Genomic DNA, 15,814 nt, shown 5'->3' on the forward strand with positions numbered 1-15,814 from the left:
TACTGTACTATACGGCTGCTGCTCGGACTCCGACTTTTTCCCGCTCGGCGATTGGCTGGCGAGGCAATGACATCACTCAGGGGCCAGCTGTTGATTCGGCGCTATCTCCAAGGCTGGATTTGCTATGATGGCTTACGGCAGGTACTCTCTCTTCACTCTCTCCCTCCTCCCCTTTCTCTCTCTCCTCCCTCTCTCGCTCTCCCTGTAGCGTCTTTCCTTTTTCACACTGCCGCTCGCCCATGTCTTCCACTCTTCGCATGCGTTTGAGCTGAGCAAACAGGAGGCAGCGGACCAGCTAACCCCTCTCCTCCTGTACAATGGAAACTAAACGCTCCCGTAAAACATGGGATGGCGGGTGGTGCACACAAAGTGGTAGGTAGCCAACATTTTATGACATTTTTTAAATAATTACTTCTGTTTTCTCCAAGTGCTGTTTGACTGTGCTTTTCTATTAAGACATATTCATGAAGGTGGAGCTCTTTTGTAATCTAATGGGATGTCTTGGCGCGTTAAATTAAGCGTAACATCACAATTGGTGGTCCGCGAGTGCCGTGTCTTAGCAATTTTAACACAGCCAGAGCTCTTCTAATCTCATCCTTTGCTACTAACTCTTGCTTTTAATTATAATTAACCACGATGCGCCTGTTAAAAGCCTACAGCCTGCGTTGTGTTTTTCCCATCCATGCGATCATTTCCCTTATTTGAAGTGCAGGTGCTGTGTGCAAATGGACTTTTAATGACTTCTGAAGTTTCCTCATAAGGCGGCTGTAGATTAAGTGAAAACTCCTGGAGTTGCATGTTCTAAAATCTTTGCATGTTTGTTGGTTCTGCTCTAATTGCCCCGATTGACATTCCCAAGAAGCCTCCGTGTGCTGTGGGATGGAGGGAGAATGGATTACCTACACACACGGCTGTGGAATTCATTTATTAATGCCGGCGTGCTGCGTTCAGTGAGCTTGGCGCGACCCCGAGGCAGAGACGAGCCGTGCAATTAGCAGCTCATTTGTTGTGCGTTTTCGCCTAATTCAATCGGGCACTTCTTTAAACCAACCAGCCGTTTCTAAAATACCGCCAGTCAAAGTGATATCATTTCATAGGCTTCACGCTAATCGCCGTCTGCTTCAATTATAAAGCTCCCTTGTCAGTGATTTCAACCGTTTTTTTGCAATTAGCTGAAATAGCGAGAAAATGGGAGATTAGTTACTCAGTTAAGCAAAACAGCAAAATCAATTTTATTGCGCTGGCACGAGTGTTGAACCCAATTTAGCATTCCATTTAATTGTTTGTTTGACGACTGATTTTATTAGACGCTGATCTGCATGTTCTCGTCTGCGTGCCTCTCAAGCTCGTCTTATTATTGAATCCATGTTTTTACCCCTCACAGATTTATTCCGAGCATAGGCTTTGTCATGGAAATAATGGGGGAAGAATAGAGTAACCTTGCTGTGCTTTAGTGACACAAACTACTTTGTATTCCACATCTACGCCGACAATCTCCCAGCTGTTTGGCACGGCTCCACTCCTCCTTTTATGTGACACTTGTGAAAAAGCTCGTCAGCTGCAATGAAGCATCAACAATGTTATTTTATGATTACAATCGAAGACCTCAAGCTGAAAGACGCTACCGTTTTTTTTTTTTTTTGTCCTGAAAATCATTGTTGAAATTTTCTTTGTGATTACGCCGCAGCCAGAGATTAGCGCTTGATTTATCTGTTTGGGGGAGTGAAGTCTTTTAACCTGCAGATGAGCTGTTCAGAGCCCCAGAACACAGCCGAGATGTGGGAGGAAAAGGTCATACTCGTGGGTTGAAAGTTGGCGCCATGCTTTTTATGATTGAGGTATTTCTTACCACCTTTGAACATAATAAATAACCCTTCAACTTTTCCATGTACAAAAATAAATTTCTGAATATACGAAGAATGTATTGTGTCATTTCTTGTAAGCTTTGTCTGGCTGTCATTCAAAAATGTAATTGCGCTTGATTTGCATTGTAAATTGTCTGCACATATGATGGCTAGTTTTGATGTGTTTGAAGGCTGCTGCTGCTGCTGCTACTGCTGCTCTTTCTTTTTTTAAGGCTTGACTCCGTGGTGAGTGTAATACCAATGAACCACTCCCTACCGGCAAGGCGCACAATACGGCAACGGACCGCGCAACTTCCCCCTTGTCGTCTTTGTTAGAAATCTGGTTAAAAAGAGATCTATTGAAGCAAACAAGGTTTAAAAAAAAAATAAAAAATTCCCCATCTGCTCTGTCAACATGGAAAGATAGGTGCTGGTGTGTTTTTCGAATGCATAATGCTGTGCACGGTATGAAGTCTTCAAGCCAGCAAGGTTTTTCCAAGTAGCAGTGGGTACGCAACCTGAAAACTGAAAAAAAAAATCCTGTTTTATAAAATATCACTGCAATTTCCTTATCGTGAGAGGTGAAAATCTCTAAAATTTAACCCAGAAAATTATTTGGCTTCAACAAATTATGAAGAGTTGACTGGCAATGATTTGACCACCAGCTGGTAATGTAATGTTTGAAATGCAACCAACATTGATATGGAGTTGCTATGGGGAAACATTATCGGCAACGCTACCGGCTTTTGAAATCTTGTACATTTTATTTAAATTTACTGTAAAGACGGCAATAAGGTGGAATATATTGATGCTACATTTTTGCGTTAGTCATATTCAGTTAATTCAAACTATTTAAACAATATCATGATTTTTGGTTGCCTTTGACTTCCTTTGGGTGCGGGCCGAGATGTCACGAGAAAGAAACATTTCCAAGCAGAGAAGGATCACATTTGACCTTTTTGGACGGATCTTGGGCGCGCTAAGACCAGGTTGGAAGCATGTTTTGGCAATGCCGAGTGCCAGAGTCAGCATGGCTCCGGTCCTGCTCACTCAGATGAGGATTAGAGAGAGGGGGAGGGAGAGAGAGAGAGGGAGGGGGGCAAGGGACAGAGGGAATAGGCAAATGAACTGAATAAAAGCCAATCATTCATGTTAAAGCACTACGCTGAGACTTTAGAGAAATGCTAATATGGAGCTTATGAAAATACGGTGGCTGCAAATCAAACTGGTCATAAATGATTCATAGCGACTGGAGTGTTGGGACGGGGTTGACATTTGGAGACGTCTACCTAGCCACCAACCTCACCCTGCAAAACCATCACAACAAACTGCAGCTCATCTCCAAAGGAATTCACCAGAAAATAGAGATTGTACATATATATATATATATATATATATATATATATATATATATATATATATATATATATATATATATATATATATATATATATATATATATATATATATATATATATATATATATATATATATATATATATATATATATATATATATATATATATATATATATATATATATATATATATATATATATATATATATATATATATATACGCGAGAAGATTGGGAATTTATGTGGCACCAAATGGCTGTGCGTTTTGGGTTGAGAACTACTCTGTTTTTTACAAGGTTGGCAGGGGTACCTCTCCTGTTGCCGCCTCTGCTGCGCGAGCCCCCATCACAGGATTAATCCATTATTTATGACACATCGGCACACAAAGGCCCTCGAAAATACACTTTCAATTTACCACACATTTCTGCGCCATCCGAGACCAATGCTCAAGTATTTCAAAGTTGCTGACGTCCTGAATGTTGTCAGTTGGCGTCGACATTGACACCTCTGACCTGTGACCTCTATTTACAGGTCAGCAGGGGTCATGAGGGCGGTGGAGGCTCGTGGCGCTGTGAGGAGCAGCTGAGGCAGACATGGCACAGAGCTCTTGGATGGCACCGACCGGATCCGCATCAACGACCTTTCCAGCCACTTCCTCCTTCGCCTCAGTCACTGAGGGCAACCGAACACGTACGTACACCATCTGATTTTATCATTTATATATTTATCTAACTATCTACTACTGAATTTTAATCATTCAGAATTTGTGAATTTGTTAAAACACAATTTATGTTAGTTTGTTAATGAATTTTAAATTGAAACGTGATCAAATTGTCAAGTGTACAGACACTCCTGGAGCAGAGATCAGACTTTGAAAGAAATTAGTTGTTGTGATAAATTAAAGGAGGAAAAAATGAAATCAAATTGAAAATTGCAATTGTTCAGTACATTTATTTTATTTTCTAAAGGAGAAAATTTTAAAAAAATTGACTTGGCCCTAATTAATATTCTAAAGATATTGCATTCCCCAATTGTGTAATATTTATACATTTGTCATGTCTTTTCTTCAGCCCAATCTATAGTATGAATTAGTTAGATCGTCTGTAAAGTTTTAGCCCATAACATGATGTGGTTAGAGTCAACTTTATTATGAAAAAGGCTTCAACCTCTGTCTTCCTTGTCTTATACAAATCAAGTCACATTTGAACTCCAAAACACACAGGCTCAGTTTTGTAGATATTGCGTGTTGGCTATTTTTGACATGAAAGCTGACACTTGCTCCTTGTAAATGGCTTGATTTATTGCACATTCAAGCCAGTGCATTCACTAAACATATTAACAGTTCATAAAATGCAACTTCAGAGTTCAAACTACCACCGTTAGAGTATGTCATTGCCGTCATAACGGATTAAGCAATAATATGTTCATGTTGAACACACTTAAGTTAATGTAACTATAAACCATGATTGATGGCGGCCTGACCAAATCATTTCCTGTGTGATTCTGCCTCTCGACACTTAGCAAGATGTGGCCTCAGTTACACAGCAGATGTTATGATATTATGACATGGTTGTGAATGAGATGTAAAACTGCTGCTGATCTCATTGTTGATTTTCTCTCATAAAACGTCTGATTTCCCAGAGCCTCCGTTCCCAGGCGCTTGTCTTAATGCAACGCCAAAGATCAAATGATGAACATTACTTATGCAGCCGTAACAACGGGGGCTCTCTCAGGCTCACGGTGCAATTACTGGACGTCCGCCAGCCTCAGTCGAATCTGAATTTATCAAAATCTACAGTCGAATTTAGGCCCACGCTCCAGCTCTTCAGGAGGACGGATGAAACGGGAAGGGACAGAATCTGCTATTATTGCGATGTAGGCTCTAGAAAGTATGTGTCCAATATGGGGAACATTCTGCGCAGCACTCGAGAGGGTTCACTCATCAAAATGTCAACCACAGACACTAAATATTCAAAGACGTGCTCCACTCCAGAGAATTATGCTGTTTTCCTTCCCAATGTAAAAATAATGTAAAGCAGAAGCCCAAGTAGCTTTTGTCAACCCTCTGACAGGTCATTGAAATTCAACATTTGCCCTCCAGAGCACTGCTAAATTTCAGCTAACCTCTTAGCCTTGACACCAGCGCTACATTCGTCTGGCAGGAGCGACCCCATAGAAGTCAATTACTCTGACACAGAGGAGCGGGACGGCACCTTTTTAAGAGCCTGCTGCCTCAGCTCTTTTGGGATGCAGGTAAACAATCAAGTTTTCACCGGCCGCTTTGCCTCTCGGAGCGGTGATGGGAAATGGCTGAGTAGTGTTTTCTTTTCTTTTTTTAATTTCTTCAAATATATATATATATATATATATTGCATTTGACTAAACAAAACAAAAACATAATGGCAACAGCTAAATCTCTGAGGTGCAACAACAACAAAATGTCACATTTAGTCATCTAAACAAACTACACCACTTTACCTTCCCCAACATTCTCTCAATCGGCTCCCATCATGCTCTTCTTCCACATTTTCCGTGTAGGAGTATTAAGGCCCTTCCACATTTTCAAAATTTGCCGTCCATTACTTATTCTGAGCATACGTTTGCTCAGATAAGGCAAAGCCTGGGTGACACGGTCACATGGTAACCAGCCCTGAATGAGGCCCGACACTTTTCTCTATATTGGAAACGCAGTCATGACATTTCCAACATTGTTCATTTCGTAATACCCCATATATGGAGCCTTGAGAGGGAACACAAATATTTATCATGTAAATTTACTGAGGCTTCTCTGACAAACCCTCTGTTATTTGCAAGAATTGAGTCCCTTATGTTATCTGCAAATGTACAGTGGAAGTCTTTCCCATATCTTATACATACTACATACATATATATACATATATATACATATTTTATATATTAGAATCTAAATTTGTCCTTGCAATGTTAAGGACATATTTTATTAATTCCTTGTTGTTTTGCAACTGGTTAACCACTACACCCCTAAAAAAAAGCCATGAAGTATCTTATGGACATTAGAATAATCAGATAAAACCAGAAATCAGATGTTTAGAGTCCATATAAACATAGCCAGTTTTTTGTAAACAATTTCTCATCTGAAAACCCTTCCAAAATGTACCATGTCCCTCTTTGAATTTCTCCATGTCCCCCCAGGGGTGGGCAAACTACGGCCCGTTCGGCCAGAGGGGAAAAAATGCCCAGGCCAGACCTGGGCATTTGTGGCCCCAGGGGCAAGATGTGGCCCTCGGCATGTTTTTAATCCGGTCCCTAGAAAGATTTTAGTTTCTATTTTTAACTTGTCTGTAACATCTGTCTGCACTTATATCCTTAATAAAGATGACATGAAATTAATTAAATGATAGATTCAATAGCCTATATTTGACAGAAAAGTGATATTTTATTTAATATTTAATTTTTTCTTTTTTTTTAATTTTCACTCCAATGATTGCGGGCCGGCCCTCCGCTACTTGCCTGGATTCGAATATGGCCCTTGGGGGGAAATAATTGCTCATCCCTGCCCTAAAATACATCACCAACCCTCCTACCTTTTGGATACCTTTCGACAACCAATGACCCTATTTTATTGATTGTTTTCTCAATTGTTTCTAGTTTTATGCCCTAGAGCAGCATATTTTTCAACATATGGGATACGTTTTTATGAATCGATTGGACCACAGTATTCAGAGTGATGCTTGCCTTGTTTGTCAGTAGTGGGGATGTTTTCTGTGAACAGCGCTAATTAACCTATTAATCACGAGCGTGCGTGCCAGATGTTTCCTCCTCCTCTGCGTTGTCGTGTGAAGGCTGCATGGGGCCGCTGCATAATCGGGGCAGTAGGAAGAACTTACACCATGACTTCACACAGAGAGGTCGTGGCTTTACATTAAAGGCGGTATGGACGATTTTTTTCAGCCAATTTTTTTTCATATTTCCTCGTGGCGTGGATAAATCATTTGTCCTGCCACGTATCAATCATAAAACGCACCTACCGCTCACCTGCAGCCGCGTCAGGCTCGTCCCCACGTTTCCGCGTGCCTAAGCGCATGGATCTATCATAATATAGTTCCCTCAGTGTACGGGGCAAAATGAAGACGGAGAAAGACAGTTCGAGCTGACGCAGAAATGGACAGAAATCTACGGGAGACGAGCGATGCGATGCGCTCCGTTGCCCTAATAAACAAACAAACGTGTGTGTTGTATCAGTCCGCACGGGGGAGTGCGCATGCGCACTTCCGCCTGCGTTCTCAAATCGCCGAAAAATCGTCCATACCGCCTTTAACACCTCCACTCAACCAGATAGGAGACATTTCATACGACACGTGACACTTGATAGTACTTAAATCATTAAGTACGATGGAATGCTCTATGTAACAACTGGTAATAACATGTAACCTTGTATGTAATTACATTTTATTACCGGCTGGACACGGTGTGTTACTGTGTACTTGATGAGGTAGGAAAATAAATGATACAAAGAAAAATCTAATATTGAAACTAGATCCTCATTCGAACAGGTATATATATATACTGAAAAAAAAAAGAGCAATATATATATGTATACGTATAGTTTTAGAATGGATCTAATGCTGTTTTTTCTGGCATTAAACTATAACTTGAGGTTGATTATTATTTTACATGTTTCTTTCTTTATTATTATTTATTAGCCCCGCCTCTTCGTAATGTAATCTGTAGCAACCTATTTTCTTCTTTTTTACTATTGAGAAAAAGGCGTGGATAGGTAGGTGACATCGGAAATGTTCTGAGCATTCGAGCTTTAAATGTAGTTCTCCAGACAAAGCAATAACATCTCCATGGATGCAAGCATGGGAAGTTGTTCTGGTTACATGGTGCCCCTGGGAGTGAAATAAATTATTACCAATACAACTATACTGACTCACAATCCCACCATGTTTTATGCAGCACTTTCGAAACTGGCTTATTACATAAACCTAAAGCCGTTCCACTTGCTTTTCACTCTTTGCCAGTGAGCAAATGTGTCACGCATTGAACGGCTAAATTACTAAACCTCTTCTAAAAGCTCAAATCTGCGCGTCAGGCTCCTGAGCCCACACATCTCTGAGGATTTTCAAATTCACAGCAGCAAAATGTGTTCTTGCTGCATCTTGTCCAATCATGCCTATTGTCTTTGACAGAGCAGCTGCAGATCTGCAATGCTGAGAAATGAATGCGTTCTGTCACCCTTTCTGCGATTTCCTGGTCTCTTCTGTGATGGCCATTTTGGATTTTTGGGAGATTCAAATGTAAAACTTAATGGTGTCTCTATTCTCTATTAACATATTTCAGTTTCTTGCTTCCTTTTAATTGTATGGTTTGTCTAGTGGTAATATAAGATCGTTGGATAAAGGGTCTGTTCAAAATTGCATTATGTGTTTGGCTCAGATCTGCAAAGTGTGCCAGTACCAAGCCCTGATAAATACAGGGAAGGGCTCTTCTTTTTTTTTTTTTAATTAGATTCTTAACTTTATTTCCTGTCTGTAGGTTCTCTGCACTTGACGTCACCTCCCAGTAAAGGTTTGCAATGAGAATGTCCGACTCGGTCAACTGTGAAACTATGAAGGTTTTCGAGGACCGAGTGTCGTCCCCCAAAGACAACAGCGCCACCACCAGGCCAGATCAAGCTACTGACAGCCAGAGCACGAGCCGGGATGAGCACGGCCCCAACAACAAGAGGGAAACGCAGGTAACGTAATGTGAACTATACGTTTGGGAAGATGCATGAGACCATTACAATTGGGGATGTCACAATATTAAATGTGTGAAACGATTATTGTGAGAAAAAACATCACGATTTAACAATTATTCACTATTATTACTGTTTAGTTTTCTTTCATTCTTGTGGTTCAACACATTCTTGTGGTCCAACATGTAAAGCCGGTTACTGTTTGTGACCCGCTTTACACAAGTTTACTTTCTGAAATACAAAATAAAGCCAAATTTGACTAAAACAGACCAATAAAAAACGCTGCATTGAATATTGAATTTAAAAAGACTTTTGCTTCTAAAATTGATTATTCTTTTTTGGTTCTTAAGATTATATTGTGACCTGAATAATCACTATTTTTGATTTTCTTCATTACAATATTAGCTGTTAGCTCTCTATTAGCTCCCTGGTTTTAGTCATGGTTTAGACCTGGTTTAGTCCTGATTCAGTCATAGTTTAGCATCTACTGGTACAGTTATCATTTAGTTCATATTTAGTTCTGGTTCAGTCCTGGTCAAACAGTTTTGACCTAGTCCAGTTTATTATTTATCCCTTTCTTGGGTATGACGTAGCCATACTTAACTCTTGCTAATTTGGACCAGGTTAAGACTTGATTTAGTACTGGTTTAGTGGTCAAGGCCTGGTTTAGTTCTGGTTTATACATTAAAAATTACCCCTAGATAACAGTTAAAAGGCAAATCATAATACAAATAATTCAAATATGTTCCTTTCTGATTAAAAAGTTGGTGTATTGGTTGAAATATTTGGACTAAAATCTGCAGCGGATCATCATTGGGTAACGATTCAGTTTTTCCTATGGCGTATGAGCTTATACTGTAGAATAAGATGCACGAAGACATTTAACAGACACCGGCCGGAGACGGTTGTCAAACTGTGAAAAATTCAGCCATAAATTGCTGTGGTCTCCTATTTTTTATTCGTACATTTGACATATTCATGAGAAGCAATCTGTCAAATGACTGTAAGTGCTAGCTCAGCCGCTGCTAATTAGCAAAGTTGGAAGTGTCACGAATGGACTTGACGCTGAGGTGAGGACAACTGACATCCCCCACCAAACATTTTCTACTTTTTCTGCTCGCGTCTTCCCCATGAAAATTCACTAAGTGTCAGTGAACGTCTCAGCTGCCCTTAGGGATCGCCTGTCACCTGCGGCGTTGTGCGATGATTTCCCACAACGCCCAGGCCAGCCCAATTCTTCCTGACTACACAAGTATAATCTGCAAATAATAATGTAGGCTTGGCTGCATATTGACTCTGCGCTGAGGTCATTTAAACAAACGTCTGCCAATGTTTGAGTGGGATTGTGTTAAATTGGCATAATTTGGAATTTATTATTCTTTTTTTTTTTTCTTAGAAGGACACTATATGCTTGAGTTTGCTTCCAAGTCTATATCATTTTGACATTTGCTGAGGTCAAACTGTACAACCTCCAAGTTGTTAAAGTATAATTGTATTTAGATTTTTACCTTCTTTCTTTCTTTTCAAGTCAATTAACTAAAATAGTGCCCATTCCAGCACAAATGGATGATAGATACAGTCAATGAATAACAATTAACATAAGCTTACGACAACTTCTTGTAGCTTATGTATAGTTATCTAGTGTAGTCTCTTCTTCTTGAATATGGAGAGGTTTGCATCAGTTTGTGTCAAATGTGCTAATTAATTCAATATTGATGTCATTTTCGACTTTAACACATTTAACAACATTTACACTTGTTAAACAAGTGTAGGCTGCTTTTGCAAAACGCAATGGAACAATATACTTTAAATATGATCAAATTTAGTGAAGAAATGAAAAAAAAAAGGATTGGCCTGGATCCTATTTTTAGGTCGTAGCCAATGAGACAATCTGGCTTTATGTTCGAGTCGGTCAGAGAGGCAGATTATCTGGAGCTCAAATCCTGTGGCTTATCGACCAACTTCCTGTTTCGCTGTCACCCTGAGGAGCCAAATGACACCCACACGGGGAGCGAACATATCTGCACTGGCTATGCTGCAGTAATATCAAATTGATAAAGATAAAAAAGCAAAATGTGTGTCCAGCATATGTGGTACTTGTACTGTAATATATGCCTACATTTGTGGACTGTTTTTGACAATGGAATGTTTTTAATCTAGACTAATTGCAGAGAGAACAACATTTGAAGAAAAAAAAGTGTATGTAAAAACAGGTTTTCTCTGTTTTTTATTTATAAAGTTATGATTATGATGAAGAAGAACTAATAATTTATTTGCATGTAGCTTAGTTTAGCGTACGTAGGGTAAAAATGTAAAAATCACAGAAGTATAATTCATTTTCGACATCAAGTATTTTGTTTCTATCGCATATCATGCAGGCCTAGTCCACAATTGTAAGAGTAGTGTTTGAATGTCTGAGACTGCATTTATTTAAGTCTGTGGAAGTAGTAAAAGATTTCTCCCCAATGCACTTTAGCTCTTTGACACTTTAGACACTTAGCCTCTAAAGCCGTTTCATCACTGTGCTGACGGCTGCAACTTCTGTGCCACTAAAACACAAAGTTAACTCCAGTGCGCTTGGCTTTTTACTCTACAAAAAATGGCAGATTCAGGCCAGATTTGTATTTCACTTCTGAGGTCACTGGGTTACAATAAGAAATGTGTAATAACTCATTTATCCCTCGTGTCCGTCTGTCCGTCTGTGAGAGTCGGATCTCTCCTTCACTGGAACTCCTCCAGGTTTCTACGCTTTTTTCCCAAAGAGGTTTTTTTTTTGTAGTTTTTCCTGGCCGAGAAGGAGAGTCTAAGGACAGAGGACCCTGGGACATCGTCCCTCGCCACCACAGACATTGTCTGACTCCCTCGCCACCACAGACATTGTCTGACTCCATCGCCACCACAGACATTGTCTGACTTCATCGCCACCACAGACATTGTTGATTCATTTCTCCCTGTGGCCCTCAGAGGCAACTGTTGTTGTGATTTTGGGCCTTACAAAAATAAATTGATTTGATTTGATTTGATTTTGACCATAATCTAAACACAATTTTACCGTCAGCTGTAAATGGCCTGACTTGTAGTGTAGGTGAACATTTGCAACTACAGCATTTTATTCATTTCAAATACATTTAAATAGCCTCCCATTAGGTATCTGATGTTTGAACTCTAGCAACATACCTCCCCTTTCCATATTATAACAAATGATTTTAATGCATTATTTATTTCAATTGTGGTTTATGGTTAGGACATCACATTGAAGATCATATATTAGTCCAAACCGCACTAGCCAGGACAATCCACCTTCTTTTGCCCTTGCTAACTCTCTCTCCTATAATCACCTTGAATTGACTTTCCTTGTAGCGCTATGTCTCCCATGTATTTCACTGACCTGTCCTACATAAAGGTTACGAGTTTCCATCCCTCCATCTTTCCCTTAAATTCACCTGGATGTAATTGTTCATGAAAAAGAGGGAGCCCAGAATGGCTCGCGGCACTGAAGTGAACTTTGACCGCTCGGCTCTGCTCTTTCCAGTTCGGGTTAAATGGAAGAAATCTTCATTGTGTCAAAAAGGAAGATGAAGAATGACCAATACAGTGCAAAATAAAATGGTTTCTACTGAGACCTCTTTATATCTATATACTCTTTGCAGTGTATTTTACTATTAAACTTCACCTTATGCCGTAGCACATTTGAATATCTTCCTTTTATGTGCCTAAATCAGATTGTACCAGTTAAGGAAACATTATTATTATGTTCAAGAATCTGGACTAAACCAAGCCTAAACCAGGTTTTAAACAAGTCTAGACTAGTTGAAAATAAGAATTGGTTCTCAATTAAATTACTTGGCTAAATAAAGGTTAAATAAGATAATCAAATGAATACAAAATGCATGACTAAGTTGGACATAACTGGATCTAAACGATACGAGTACTAAAGCAGTTCTAAGCCGGGATGGCATAAAACTAGGACAAAAAACATACTAAAATTGTACTTTAGCCATAGTTCAATCTTTGCCTAGTTCAATCTTGGTTCATATTATGAACCAAGATTGAACTAGGACCAAGTCTGGACTAAACGATTTCCAAGTCATGTGGCACTGATAATGACTTTACTTGTACTTGTACTTGTACTTGTACTTGTACTTGTACTTGTACTAGTACTTGTACTAGTACTTGTACTAGTACTCGTACTAGTACTCGTACTAGTACTCGTACTAGTACTCGTGAATGACAACAGAGGGAGTGTAATAGAGACAGTTTGACATTGTGGTTTGTCCTTTGCAATTCGGGACAGGTGGCTGCTTGCTATACCCTACATTTGCTGACTCTAGCCCTTTCGCCCTCCCTCTCCCTAGGCACCTCCCCCCCTCCACGCTTACCCATACTCCACACTCCCCCTCTCTCTCTCTCTTCCTCTCTGTATCTCCTGCCGGGCATTGTTCTGTCCCCACAGGCTCGCACAATTAGCCACAGTCCAGCAATCCCACATCTATACTACCTTGATATAGAAAGGATAGCTGGCTGCGTGGGGGTGAGGGAGTCGTCTGGGGAGCGGGAGGGCTTGTAGCGGGTCATGCGCCTGCGAGATGTGGCGAACAGCAGTCCATTTGAATTTTTTATAGGTGTGATTTGGGATTTGGCCCTGGAGGTGAATGAGAGTGAGAGGGGAGGGTTTGTCCTTTTTGATTTTTGGAGGGCAGGTGCAAAGGACATTTTGTGTGTGGGAGGTTGTGTGTGTGGGAGGTTGTGCGTGGGAGGTTGTGCGTGTGTGTGTGTGATTTTTTTTTTTCCAACAAAACATAAATTATTGACCAGTTTTAATTTAAACATGGAAAAAAAAAGTTCTAAGTAAAAAGTATACATTTTTAAGTATGTACGGTATCACATTTTGGCATTGCAACCAAAATGGTGAAAATGATCATGACTAATATATATCACTGAATCCTATCCTACATTGACACTTCATTACTTTATTAATGATCTTTACATTAACAAAAATACATCAAGCTTTTTGAAGAATTGTTTAGTTACATATTTAGACAGCTTAAAAGAAAAAAACACTTTGCCGACGATTAAGGACTGGGCCAAAATCATTACTGATGTCAATACTAAGACTATGATGGAAACTAAATACTCACAAATCACAAAATAGTAGAAAATTTGACCTTTTATGAACTGTTGTAGAATGATTTTGAGCTTTATTGGAACTAGTCTGAGACCACAATGTTTAACAAAGAGATTACCATCATTTTGTATTGAAAATGCCCATCGTCTAAGACCTTGACCTAAAACATTATTTTTTAATTATCGTGGGATCAAAAATGGTATCAAAATTTGAGTTTGAGATGTTAGTATTGTGGCAACACTGCTTCAAATGCAGCTCAACACTTTGAGCACTATTAGATGTGGCTTTGCTGTTCCCTGCCCCGTCTCTCCATCCCTCCCTCTCTTCCTCTCATCCCTTCCTTCCTCCACTGTTCATCCATCTGTTTATCCACAGACTTAGAGGCTGAGGTCCTCTGGTCCATGAACCCTTTCCCTCCTCCGTCTCTCACTTGCCCGTGTCGGCTCCACACGACAGTTAAACGCAGCCCAGAGCAATGAGGGAAAACTGGCCTTAAGCACTCGCCCAGCCAAATGCCTCAGTCTTTTTATTGTTTGGGTCTTCTGAGAATTGTGCAAGAGGCAGAAAAGCAAAGTATTACAACAGAGATTTTATAAGAGCATATGGTAAGAGAAAATACAATCTTATAAATTCTATCCAGTGGAGCATTTTCGTTCATTTTAATGGTGATCAGTCACAATCAGTGGGGGTTGAGGTATCATAAACGTTTGCTTTTATAGTAAATTTACAAGTACTCCCTCAAAGGTGCACTATATGTAACTTTTTTCTGGTGGAGCATAAGCCAACTGCTTGTCTCCATGGAGATGTTATCGCTTTTCCTGGCATGTCCAACATTATGGCATTGAACGGCCTCATCCATCTTGCATTTATTCAACATTAGGTGTTTTTCAAGGTAATTTTAAGCAAACGTACATTCTTACTGTGACAGTGGCCGCCTCTCCACAGATCTGACCTGTTATTTGGGGTAGTGGCTTGTCTCAACTGTGATGGAAAGGTTTAATGCCATACTGTGGAACGTTCCAGGCAAAGTAATAAAACTACCAATACGTTTGTTACTTCTAATGGTTCTACCATCACGATATTTCAAAAACACTTAGATCTCTGGCATCTGTAAATCATTTTAATTTTCCTTACACACATCTTTCTCATTTCTTTTACTATCCTGCCTTTGTGTATCGTTTCTTGACCCGGCGGCTTGCTCCAAATGTAGCGCATACATTTTAAATTCCGTCCTCTCGCTCTGTTCTCACTGCGTTGTTTCTTTGTGGTTGTGTTGTGTTGTTTTGATGTTTAACTTTTAACTCCTGTTCTTCAACTGTGGGCAGCCTGTGAAGCACTCCAAGGTAGGCTGCACCCCAAATGCATGATGGGTATTCATGTGACTGGTGTTGTCTATGCTTGGATTGAGTATTTGGAAGTTGCAAATGCTGTCAAAAAAAACAAAAAGAAGAAAAAATGTGCAGTTTTTGGCTGAAGATGTCAAAAGGAGCTGAAATGTTGGGATGCCATTTTGTGAATGATTTTGAAGGCTTGTGATGTTCAGGTTACATCTGGAAACACTAGTTTGACTTAAGCTTTTTTGTATTTCGAATGCCAAGTTGCAGGAAGGCTTTGGAGGCATGAATTTTTGTTTTGGGATTACTTTTGCCCATCAATGCAACACAACTTATGAGTGGCACTATATTGTTGATAGACTTAAAAAACTAATATTTTTTGTATATTTTATTTAAAGGCGCAATGGACGATTTTTCGGCGATTTGAGAACTCAG

The 15,814-nt window shown here is 39.7% G+C and overlaps 2 protein-coding genes across 9 annotated transcripts in view; one reads left to right on the forward strand and one right to left on the reverse strand.

Annotated features, from left to right (window-relative positions):
* The window catches only part of zranb3 (zinc finger, RAN-binding domain containing 3), a 174,101-nt gene extending 170,208 nt beyond the window's left edge, over window positions 1-3,893 (reverse strand). The window contains exon 1 of the mRNA XM_072449783.1: window positions 3,714-3,893. The gene's annotated coding sequence lies outside the window, so the exon portion shown is untranslated. The remainder of the gene's footprint in view (window positions 1-3,713) is intronic.
* LOC140381374 (R3H domain-containing protein 1-like) overlaps window positions 3,733-15,814 on the forward strand; it is a 61,352-nt gene continuing 49,270 nt past the window's right edge. For 7 of the 8 annotated variants that reach the window (XR_011931264.1, XR_011931278.1, XM_072465460.1 and 4 more), the window contains exons 1-3: window positions 3,733-3,891; window positions 8,719-8,920; window positions 15,371-15,388. Coding sequence is in view for 6 of the 8 variants with exons in the window: in XM_072465460.1 (XP_072321561.1) it covers window positions 8,759-8,920; window positions 15,371-15,388 (180 nt within the window). In the remaining 2 variants the exon portion in view is untranslated. The remainder of the gene's footprint in view (window positions 3,892-8,718; window positions 8,921-15,370; window positions 15,389-15,814) is intronic. The other variant, XM_072465733.1, reaches the window with a different exon arrangement.

This window comes from Eucyclogobius newberryi, unplaced genomic scaffold (genome assembly GCF_026437365.1).
Source record: "Eucyclogobius newberryi isolate DKJ021-1_F unplaced genomic scaffold, fEucNew1.0.hap1 SCAF_1, whole genome shotgun sequence".
NCBI classification, from domain to species: Eukaryota; Metazoa; Chordata; class Actinopteri; order Gobiiformes; family Gobiidae; genus Eucyclogobius; species Eucyclogobius newberryi.